Here is an 11,931-nt window from a genome sequence, read left to right on the forward strand (position 1 = left end):
TGTGGGTGCATATGCCCTTCAGCAGTCTGTTTGATTTTTTCCTTTCTGACAAGCCTAATTGCAGTAAACCAGTCCAATATCTGGGGGTGCAAGTTCAAGAGGTATCTCATTTGCCAAGGAAAATTCACATGGTCTTCTGTTACTATACTCCCCAGGGAATGGGAGGGTAAGCGGAGTACAAAACCTCTTAGTTCTTTCAGAACTAATATTTCCAAATGTGATTATTGAGCTGTTACTGAGCACTAACTCTTAGACTCTTAAGAATTATTGCAGTTGCAATAGGAACTGTATTAGTCCTTACCTGCTTGCCACCCTCCTTCTGTGCTTAGGTGTGGTAGTGTTTAGAGTTTTCTCAGACTCAGCTATACAGGAGAGATGATTCAAAGACAGTTGGAACTTTAAGAACAAATTTCTATAATTCAACAAAATCCACACACTTAAAAAATCAGCCTTGAAGCACCACCTTTTACATGATTTTCTCCTTGAATCCAAATCCTTATACATATTCAGTTTAATAAAATATATTTCTAAGCTGATTTCAATACATGGTTTAATTATGAACTCTTAGTTCTTTTCTTGTAACAGTGGTCATTTTTTTCTTGTAATGGTCAATGCTCAAAACCAGCCTTTTACCCAGACCCCATTTAACTCAAAAGCAAAGTGCTGACTTCTTTTGCAGGATCAGGCCTTATGCTCATTCTATTGTTATTGCATGGCAAGTCAGATAGCAAACAGCAAATAAAAAAACATGAGACCTAAAACGGAAATGATGAAACACCTCAACAACCACCCTGAGATGGTAAGAAATGCAACTGAGGCAGAATGGCAGCCACAAGTCCTTGATAATTTACAGATTTCAGCCCTGAAGAGTAGCACATCTGGCTGCATGTTGTCTCCTTTCCATTTTTAGTAAATTAATATGCCTTAATGTACAGAAATACAAACAGAAGCACAAGCTTTGTCCTGAGATCCCAGGGCACTTCATAGTCCACTGGCCTGAGAGTTGGAGTCCACACAGCACTCTTCATTTGCTCTTACTTCATACTTAAAATCTCAGTGGCAATTTGGGTTCAGATTCTCATGCAGCACCAAGAAAGATAAAAGCCTGCATAACTGTGTACAATGTGTTGTGGTTAAGAATGGAGTTGAAAAAAGCATGTCCAGCATGTCTACCACAATGCAAAAAAATGAATGCTAAAATGAAACACTTCCTCTTGCAGCTCAGAAATGTGACTGATGTTTTCCAAACTAACAACTTGTAAACACGGGTCCTATTGTATTTGTAGCATGTACCAGAAAGGCATGAAATAGGTGAGGAGTCCGTACTTGACAAATCACCTGATGTAATCTACAGGACTAATGCAATCCCTTTAATTTGCCAGGTTTTGTGGAGAAGCCAGTTTGTGCCATGACTGTTTTACAGATCTTGCTACTTATCCTCCTTTTTCAGACTTAGCCTAGCTCTCCCCTCTTCAGGATAACAATACAGCCTATAAATCCAAAAATCAGTCCAAGGCACAGGCAAAAGCATGAAACTGGACATTTAGCAAGTAGAAGATGAAAGAGTGGGAGTATTAGAAGGGTAGAAGAAGAAAGTGGAAGGATAACATGAAACAATTCATAAGATATGAAAACCACAGGAGAACAAGGACATGAGGTTACTGGTAAGGAATAATGTCAAGAAAGTTGATAGTTAATTGACAAAGAAGAGAGCAAGACAGTCACCCAATAAGTGATTTCAGTAAGGAAGGACAATTGGGGTTAATAAAGACGCATTTCCACCAGTGTTTAATTCTCTCTTCATATTTGTATCTCTGTTTTCCCTCAAATAAATTCCTTTATTTTTTTCACTGCTTTCTCCCTGGGGTGCATTAACAGGACTGCATCAGTTACATAACAGAAAATCTGGGGGGCCAAGGAGAACATTAGTTCACAGTCTCATTGAGAAACTGGATTGCTCATCTTTTAATTCTCCTCAGCACTCACAGAAACTCATGTCCCCTCTCACACAGGCTATGCTAAGTGCTCTGTGGTAGAAAAGGAGTTTGCACAGGGTTCATCAGATTCAAGTCTGAAGCCATATTCTTTGCAGATACTGCTGTCTTTTAGTGTCTCCTTATTTTAGATTTTCATTAAATCTCTTCAGAATTTTGTGTGGCTAATCCAGCTTCTGGATTTGGGAGTTTTGTTTCTTTCCCCAAGTTGAGCAAAGACATCTTGTGGCCTGTTACAGAGCAAGAGGAAGAGACACCTTCTGGTTAGCAATGAAACTGAGACTAGGCTTTGATATCACAGTAAATCTGTCTGGAAGTTTTCTAGAACCACTGCAAAATATCCCTACCTTCTGCTGTTTGAAATCTCTTTAAAATACTGGAGGCTCAACTTTGTACCGCTAGACTTGATGCCAGGTCCATCGTTATCGAACCTTCCATGGCTAGCATAAAATCACCAGCTTCAATCCTGTCCCAGGTTGATACACCAGAATATGACCTTACTCACTTCTGTACTGCTCCTCCTCAGCCCTGCAGGGCCCAGGTCTGCTGTTAATGCAGCTACCACCTCATCCTGGCTAGACCAGGAAATGCTGCATTCTAAACAAGAGGGAGCCTGTAATTGATGTTAATCACCACCTAATGTCTCATGTAGACAAAGTCTGCCGTCTTTTAAAGCATGACATGCTGTTAATTAAGATAAGTCACTTAATTTCTAACAGTTGATTTTACTTATGCAGACAGCCAGCTCCTTCCTGATGAGGAGGATTAAAATGCAAGTCTCTGGAGGCCATTATATGGATTCATGGATGCTTGACACGGGCCTCATCACGCTAGAGCAGGTGCCTCCAAGCCTTTTGCAGCTCGGGAAGGCAGTCCTTGCAATCCTTAAGAGCAGTGGGAGCTGGCCATAAAAATAAGGGCAGAAGGATCAAATCAAGTTGATCTTGCAGCATGCAAAAAAACACCCATCCTTTCAGGGCTCTAGCCCCTCTGCAGGCTGGCGCCAGCGGGCAGGCGCCAGCTCCCCTCACTGGGCAGGGGCAGGACAGAGGAGGGCAGGCAGGAGTTGATCACTGCCCTCGGGCTGCACTTTTTGTGCATTTTGATGGTGAAAGGCAGGAATTTCCACTTCTCATAAAATGCAGGAATGTGTTTCTCGGCTCCCCACTGCACCCAGCCTGGGCCCCGGGGCACCATTTTAGGAGGCCGTCACAGGGCAAGGCGGCCCCACCAGTGCCCGGGGCTCCTGGGAGACCCTTAAATGGTGGCCACCGGGCTCCTGGAAGGGGTAGGTCGCTGACAACCATGCCGAGGGAAGCCCTGCTTCTGCTGGTCTCACTGGCCCTGCTGCTGACCCTCCCGGCCCCGCTGCTGGCCTTCCCCAGTGCAGCGCCAGGTAACAGCCCCAGCTGCTGTGGGTGGGAAGGGGGAGCATTGCCAGTCAGAACTCTGAGGGGTGGTACACTGTTTGGGGGTACATTATTTGGGTATAAGCTGAAGGGAGCAGTCTTGCTTGTGTCCAGCATCCTCACCACTAGGTGTGCAGGCAGCAGGATACTGGCCGTCCAGCACAATGGGTCTGGTTTGTGTAGGACAGCTTTCCCCAGCCCCTTGTGTGTGGGGATCTCACAGCCTTAAAGCGTATTTGTGCCAGAACCTCTTCCCCAGCAGCTCCATCTTCACAGGTTCAGTGGCAGGACCCTGCAGGACCTTATTGGGCTCAAGCATGAAACCATGGTGGCCCTGGAAGTGAGTAAATTTGGGCATCTCAGGCTGTCTCTGGAGCCTGTCTGCAGTCTCCCTTCTGAGGCTTGATGGGCTGGAGAAGCCAGCAGGACTGTGAATTTCCCGTGTCCCAAACAAATACAGCTGTATAAGCAAAATGATAATGTGCATCTCCACCTCCCCTCCAGATGAGATGTGTGTTGCAATAGCTGAAGCCTTGCTAAGATCAGACCTGTGGAGGAGCTTTTTCTAGCTAGTGTACCAGGTGCTGTAAGCAGCTCTGGGCAAAGAACATTGGAAACACAGTGCAAAGACCCACGGTGCTGTTGGGAAGCACTGATGGAAAATTCTACTGTCCTTATTACTGTGTATGCCTGAGACCTCTAGAGATCAAACAAGTGCTTACTGACCCATAGCAAAAGACAATGGAGTGCTGGGTTACTCAGGTATATGCTATTTGCTGTGGAGATGAAAGCTTCCAGGAAGTATTTAATGTCTTCCGGGCATACAAGAGATATTTAATTATTTCTAATATTTGTTCCCAGATGTCACAGCTTCCTACCCGAAGGACACAACCACAGAAGTTACTGGTGAGTTTCTTTTCCCAGTAACCCACAACAGCTACAGAGGGAATGGACACACAGACCACGACTCCCAAGAGATCCATGCAGGGGGTGGTTTACATATGGCTTTGCATGCTGGCTCATGTAACACTGCATGGAAACGCATTTTAAGTAGTGTAAACTTTCAACTGTGAGAATCAACCATAAAAATGGGGTCAACTGATAACTGGAATGTTTTCTAGGACATGTAAGCCCCTTTGAACCATGGCCTCTCAACTGTGCTAAAGGCTTAAAGATCCATGTCCCTACTGTTACATATCTTAAATTGCATCCATTTCAATGAGTTTGAATAGATATTATTGACAGCAATTTCAAAAGTGTATCATAGCAGAAGAAAAATGTTCTTCAAAAATGGGATGCAGATTCTTCTCTGAGCCCTGTTTGCTTTTAATCCAAGACATTTACATGCCCACCACTATCATACAATTTTTAACAAATTCATCAACTTTTTTTTGCAGATGGGTACTGACAAATACAAAGGTCTTGCCCAAAATCACACAGGAATTCAATAATAAAATAGGCATTGGAACAGAAATACCGGTGATACAGCAGACCATCTCTTACATCATATTTTTCTGGTAGCCTAGATGTTTGGCCTTGCTGCATGGGCGCATAGGCACAGCAGATGGCCACATGTATTTAAGCATTTGTAGGTGTTGGACAGCAGAGCTAGCAGGGCACGTCTGACCTAAGTATGCTCTATTGTACTCACCATTGTTGCTGCAGGTGAAGTGACCATCAGCGAAAGCAGAGGCCGGAGGAGTGAATACAGTAAGTTAGTCTTGCACTTTCTGTTATTTCTGAAGTGCCTAACTCTTGTTACTGTGATACATGTGCATGCCATAACTACATGAAAGACTGTAGCTCCCACTGTATGAGAGGTTGCAGAGGCCAGAGACACAAAGACCCAGACTATTAAAGGTGTGTAGATTTTGCTTTAGTGACATTTCAGGCCTTTGGGACCCAAAGCCCTGATTTAATATCAGAAAACAGTGGGAAGGTGAGCTTAAACTCAAGTCATAAATTAATGTTCTTCAGATTCCTTTCCCTCTTTACCACCAGAGTTCTCCCATACTAATTTTGAAGGCCTTATTCCTATTAAATCTTCTTCCTGCAATAATATGGCCAGTATTCTGCCAGTCTTGAACTACGTTCCTTCTGCTGTTCCAGGTCTGTCCTCCCCCACACACCTCCCTCAGTTCCTCATGCTCTGGTGCCTTGATGCAGTATCCTGTGCCTCTGATTATCATCTCGCTTTTCAACATTTGATTAAAGAAGCACCCCAACTTGGCAAATTGCCACACCAACAAAAAGAGCTCTGAATTCAGCTTTTCCATGACCTTGCGCATGGCTATTCTTCTGCTTCATAGAATCTCTTTTCATGCAGTCTGCATGCTCATCTAGCCTCTAACTGTGTCTCTCCTTCCCTTTCTCTTGTATCCCTGCTTGTGCAGCACAGATACACAAGTTCTTTTGTGGCTTGGATCGCTAAGTATAGTTCACAGTTGGTCAGTGTGCTTACCGACTGCAGTTCATTCCTGGGGACTGTGGTGTAGCACAGATGTGGGAAGTGAGTACCTTCTGCTGGGATGTGTGCCCAGAGGAGTCTGGCTGAAGTGTAGCTTTGTCACGTGGCTTTTGTGCACTGGGCCTAAAACACTGAGGTATCTGAGGGTTTTGGCTTCTACCAGCAACATTACTTTTCAGTCTGCTTGGTAGCAACTAAAATATTTAACACTGTTTTCCTGATAGTATGGTTTTCCTGATAGTATGGTTTTCAAGAGGGTTTGTGGTGATGGGAGGAGGAAGTGGGCAGGTCAACATACCATTGTCTTCCTCTCTGTCTTCTACATTTGACTTGATTTGTTCTTCCACAGAATGAAACTTGAACCTCAGTTTGTTTCTTATGGGCTGAAGTTTCCTGTGATGTCTTAAAAAACTTTGCCTTTTAAAATACGTTAGTATTTTTTTATTAACTATAATAATATTCTTTTTTAATAGTTGAATACGACTCTATCACAGAGGAAGACTACTTGACTGGTAAGTTCAGTGAGTTCTGCTTCTTTAACCCTTCTATATGCAAATATCTTCTGCCAACAGTCACACATAACACTCTCACGCACTTTTCAGATTTCTACTATGGCATACAAGCCTACTATGTAGAGAGAAGAAGGAGAATTTTATAGTCATTGCTTGCTTACTGGCTTCTTAGCCTATTCCTTTGTGAAGTATAATGAGAGGCAGAAGAACTGAAGGTTTTTATTGTTTCTTCCCCCCCCCCCTTTTTTTTTTGTAAAAGGCAATAAAATATTTCTTTTTCTTAAAATAAATATTTTATTTCTTAAAAATATTGAAAATATGAAGTCTGGTCTGCTAGTTTAGTAGGAAAATTTCTTGGAATATTTTTAGTATACTATATTATGCTGGAAATGGGAGAAATAATGAAGTTTTTATCCATTTCCTTTCTCCAGCTGTAAGTATACCATAAAAATTAAATAATTAAATTAAATGTAAACAGAAGCCCAAACATTGTTTAACAGTATCCAAATATCCTGATTTTTCACAGTGTTCTTTGTTGTATTTCCAGGATTTTATTAATTTTCATTCTTGTCACGGATTATTTAAGCCTGCAGCATATACAAGTTATGTACATAAATCATAAGCAGAGGCAAGAGTTATCTGTGGGCAATTATTTTGAGAGGGTAAAAATAGCACACTCAGTTTTTTCTTATAGTTGATATATGTGATAAATAGCAAGCTTTGCATGAAAAACTCTGCTACCTGTTATTGGTATTACTGGGAGAGGACGCCGGAAATTCAGCTAGCTTGCCACTTCTGCTTCTTTTGCATAGTGCAGCCAACCCTACAGTACCCTGTTGTGGCAAATTGCAAACAGGTTTGATGAAAAGGATCCAAACCATACATTTCCTAGAGTTCTGATTTTTCTTTTCTGTAGGTGAGCCCAGCAGTATCTCCACTGAGCAATACATGATGAACAGAACACGTAAGAAGTTTTCTCTCTACTTTTATTTTATTTATAAAAAGTGATGTTGGTGTCTCTTTACAATATGTAAGGAAAATATTTTCTGGTACTTTTCCAAAGAAATAGAAATATGAAAATGCTGGAGAGGGAACTTGTGCCATGGAAACTTTTTTAAATCGACTGATTTATTTTTTTTTACAGTGAGATAGAAGCAAACAGAAGGTTTTACATTAATAAGTTAATAAAGATATGCACAAAGCCTGTAACTCTTGTTTTAGGAAAACATGGCAAAGATAAGTATCTTTGCTGTGATATTAAACTACAGAAAATAATAAAATATTCCCATGGTTCATAATGAGGGTATCCACATATACTGGTAATATAAATAATAAGCATTTATCTTCATATCATATATGGAGGCCTCCTGGCTACACTAAGATTTTGATCTAAATTCATGACGAAGCAAATGATCCATGAAGTATAGAAAACTAATGTGAGTCAGCTCCAGAGAAGAACTGCATGTTCCAAAGGATGCAGGCAATGCACGGCAGTCCCAGGATTCCTGATCTTTCCATTACTGGGCATCATAAGCACATCTTGCTGCTTCGCTGCAAAGTCAACATAGTAACAGAGGCATCAGGTCCTGCATGCAAGCGCCAGGTGGTCCATATATTGGGTCAGTTACAAGTGGTACTTGGTTTCTGGATAACCTTTTGAGTAACTCATATCCAACTGACAAGGAAGACCAACTGTTACAAAGAAACGACTTTATTGGTTTGGGGTTTTGTTTGTCCATTGTTTTTAGGACCTTTTCCTCATGCCAGCAGTTGAGCACAACATCAGTTTGAATGAGCAATGTGTGGCTGGGGGTCTCCATGAGTTTTCATTTCTACTCTTTTTTTTCCTGCTCCTCTATAGCAAAAATCCTACTCTTTTTATGCGGAAATTACATACTTTGTATGAATTCTTCAGGGTCTTAGTCAATTTGGAGATCTCAGATCTTCATGATCTGGACACAGTGCTCTGTTGCGTGATCATGCCAAAAGTGTCTTTCTCACTTCTAGAAGATTATGAATTTGTGTCTACATGAACAAGGGCAGAAGTTGTTACCCCAAGTAGGTAACTAGGTTCAGTCTCCCACATCTGAGTGGACATATCCAGATATGGAACTGGATCTAAATCTTCATTTTAAAATGAAGGGTTATGTCTGCCTTTGAGGGTGATCTGTTTTGATGGGAAAAAAAAAAAAAAAAAGATGAGGTGGATTAAAATTATCTAGGAGTGCTTGTTGCACAGTTGCTTTTTTTTTTTTTTTTTTTTCCCCTTTGGTAATAAGCATTTTTAGATAAAAAGGAGGGCCTGAACTTTTCAGATTATTATATTTCTACACGTCCCCTTCAGTGTTTTCTTGTGACTATCCCAATCTGTACAAGCGTCCTTGGCCATTACTGTGACCTTCTTGGCAGATCAAGGCTTTGGGCTGTATTGTTTTCTTTGCTGGGGGTGTGGGGGGGTATCATCTAGCAGTGTGACCATTCTGATGTCTTGTTACAGAAGAATTCATGTATGTCAAGGAAAATGCAGGAGGAAGATATCAGCCTTGTAAGTGAACACTTGTTATCCAGTTATTGTCCGAATACCTTTTTTCTTCTGACAGATGTGATCCTTCCATTTCCCATGTTGTCTGATATAAGGAAAACAAATAGATTTCACTCTGATATTATAGTGCCCTAAGTTCTAGGATTCTGACATGATCAAACGTCTCTTAGGAAAGATGGCATTTCTGCCCTTCTGTAAGATTAAGATGAAACTCGACAAAATTGTTAGGGAAATGTAGACAGACAAACTAAGACAAGCATGCATTGTATCTGCACTTTTTTTTAAAGAATGTTTGTTATGAAATAATAAGAAAGAGGAGATTATCAGATAGCCATACTGTGTCCCAAAATATGGATCAATGTCTTAGTGTTACCTCATACTTTATACTGGGACAGTTGTGAGCTAATAAATTCAATATCTAACACTTTTCATCTCTTCCCATGTAGAATGTGGCACACAGACTGAAGAAACGCGGTCATGAACTGGCAATTTCAGCTCTGTTGAAGGAACATTTGATTCTTAAAATTACAGAATTTGTCTTGTAGGTTAGGAACACTTTTGTAAAATTTGGTTTGAATCTTCATTGTGTTTTCTATTATTAGAATCTGGGTTGCAATAAATCAATATCAATTTTCCTTGCCCTGCTGTAGTGCTGTAATTTTTTTCTTTAGAAAGAGGACCAATCAATACAGAACCATAGCTGCTCAGCTGGGCTTAGAAGTCAAGTTCCCTGAAAGCAAGAAGAGATGGTCTGTTCACAACTTTGTTATCACTGTGTGATTACAGTGTGATGTGGGCTGGAAATATTTCTGCTGATTCTTAAAGAGCAAGTAAATGGATGGCTCAGAGCCTCAAATATGGAATAAAACAAAATAACAAAAATGAAAGCAAAAAGCACTTCTGAAAGCACTATGCAAATCCTTCAAAAAACACTTCATTTTCGAGTCTATTTGATATTTCTTTTCCTGGCCTGGTTGGCCAGTCAAATGAGGATGGAAATTATCCTCTTGTATACCACCAAAACAGTGATCACTTCAGCTCCTCATACACAGATCAAATACATTGGGACTCCGAAGGGTGTTGCCTAATCTGTCATCTTCAGTGCCTTCATCTAACTTGGCTTTCTAGTATGGCTTACTTCTCTTTGCTGACAGTTTGTAGCTACCATCACAGACTGAAACCTATGTGAGGAGGAACAAGATTGTGTTTCTAGATTGATTCTGTTGGCATTGTTTTAATATGTGCCAGTCACCAAAAACGACTCCTGAATCTGTGATGCAAGCATTTCTAACACTCAGGTTTTCACTTGCTCTGAGTCTGTCTGTCTGTAAAATGGGGGACAAACTCACAAATTCAATGTCAGCCACTTGGGTAGGATTTAATTAAATGTTAAAAAAAATCTCTTTTGGATGGGGCTTCTTTCTAAGCTGGTGTTGCCCTTCTAATTTAAGGCTACATTATCACTCAACTGGTCCATATCTATTGGCAATAATGTATTTTTGCTATACAGCAAGCTCTGTATGAGGGCATGTTGCCTTTGTACACCTACCTACCCCATGGGTATGCTTTCTTTTGGGTGGCCAAATGCAGAGGGAAGAAGATAAGGAAATTCTGCAGTGAGACTACCTCTCCTCCCAACAGCAATCTGTTAATTAATGGCTTTCCATATCAAGATTTGCATATTAGCATCTACTAGACCTCCATGGAGTACCAGGTATTTAATTATGTACTATAAATGTAAATCTTGGGCTTGTACAGCATCCTCTAACTATGTGTTTGACAATATATTCTAATAACACAAAAAAAAGTTACTGCTGTTGTTTACTTTGGCCCTGCCATCTGATGAATTGATATAAGCCAGAACTGCCAATTGGGAATGTCCTGAACTGTCCCTGTAAGGCAAGTATGGTTAGACCAGTATCTTTTCCATTTGGCCACAGCTAGTTCACAGCCAATCAGTCTTTATGTGTATGATTGTTTTTCATGTGCATCTCTGCATTTTTCAACAATGAATGAGTTGTCATGTACTGTTTCATTGTCTAGTTACTTAGTATATTGCAATTCTTAATAGTCTGATTTTGTTTTTATGGTCCTAAACAATTCAGTGTCAGTAGGTTTTGCACACTCCTCTACCCATTTTTCAGGATCATTCACATGTATATACAGACTATATACAACAGACTATTGCAAAGTTCCTTTTCAGACATAAAAGCTTTCCTTCATCCTTTGTGAAAGTGAGCAATTTATTTCTCCTCTTCAATTCTACTCTTAACTAGACAATAAAACAATAATACCTTGCCAGTTTTGGGGGTGGGTGGGCATTCTTCTTTTCTGGGGTGACATTTCGAGGTATTTCCTTTTAAATATTTAAAACCATCCAAATTCAAATTTGGCATTTGAACTGTAAGACCACTAAAGACTATTTGGTACTGGTAGTAAAGACTTTTTTAGAAGTTTAGAAAGTCTTTCAGGTCTTGGTTTTCAGTTTCCATCTGGAATGGAATGGGAGTGCCTAGTTGTTCCTTTTGGCTGTGAAGTAGTAAGCACTTTTGCTGTTGATAGGCATCTAAGCTGCAGAATAAAACCACTGCCTGCTCTGTCTTTGCTTGTTGAAAAACAAAGCAATGAAAAATGGGTCAAATTCACCTCAGCCTCCGGGAGGAGTGGTTGAGTAGCACACAGTTCTACAATCGTTTGGGCAGAAGAGAATTTCTAGGGCTACAAAGCTGGTATTTTATTGCCAGCATTGTGCGAGTGCATTCACATTATGTAAACACAACTTGGAAAATGTTCTTTAAATTATTTTTTAATAAATTGTTTTTTTTCCTCACTACATCTTTATTGTAGGTTAACATATTAGTCCTCTGTGAAGTTTAAGAGGACAAACTGATCTCCAGAGCATTTTTATATAGCTACTTTTGGATTGTGTAGCTATGCACTGAAAGGTTTCACATGCTGCCTATTGGGCATTTGCACAACACTTGCATTCATTCACAGTCTGTCATTT

At 40.5% G+C, this 11,931-nt stretch overlaps 1 protein-coding gene across 2 annotated transcripts; it reads left to right on the forward strand.

Annotated features, from left to right (window-relative positions):
• The first annotated feature begins 606 nt into the window (after window positions 1-606).
• Window positions 607-11,094, forward strand: LOC140003247 (uncharacterized). Of its 2 annotated transcripts, XM_072042774.1 has the most exons (7): window positions 1,580-3,390; window positions 4,265-4,309; window positions 5,069-5,113; window positions 6,344-6,382; window positions 7,299-7,346; window positions 8,880-8,927; window positions 9,371-11,094. In XM_072042774.1, coding segments are annotated over exons 1-7 (672 nt in total). In that variant the 5' UTR covers window positions 1,580-2,945; the 3' UTR covers window positions 9,373-11,094. The 2 variants fall into 2 exon arrangements, with proteins under 2 accessions (XP_071898873.1, XP_071898875.1); XM_072042772.1 differs by lacking the exon at window positions 9,371-11,094 and having other exon boundaries at window positions 607-3,390; window positions 8,880-9,362.
• Window positions 11,095-11,931: the final 837 nt, after the last annotated feature.

This window comes from Anas platyrhynchos, chromosome 1 (genome assembly GCF_047663525.1).
Source record: "Anas platyrhynchos isolate ZD024472 breed Pekin duck chromosome 1, IASCAAS_PekinDuck_T2T, whole genome shotgun sequence".
In the NCBI taxonomy this organism is placed as follows: domain Eukaryota; kingdom Metazoa; phylum Chordata; class Aves; order Anseriformes; family Anatidae; genus Anas; species Anas platyrhynchos.

Bases quoted from the DNA above. Each gene is read 5' to 3' on its own strand.
- LOC140003247 (XM_072042772.1), top strand. From the start codon at position 2,946: ATGCAAAAAAACACCCATCCTTTCAGGGCTCTAGCCCCTCTGCAGGCT. The intron at 5,114-6,343 runs GTAAGTTAGTCT...CTTTTTTAATAG, and splicing joins AGGCCGGAGGAGTGAATACA to TTGAATACGACTCTATCACA. The intron at 7,347-8,879 runs GTAAGAAGTTTT...GTCTTGTTACAG, and splicing joins ATACATGATGAACAGAACAC to AAGAATTCATGTATGTCAAG.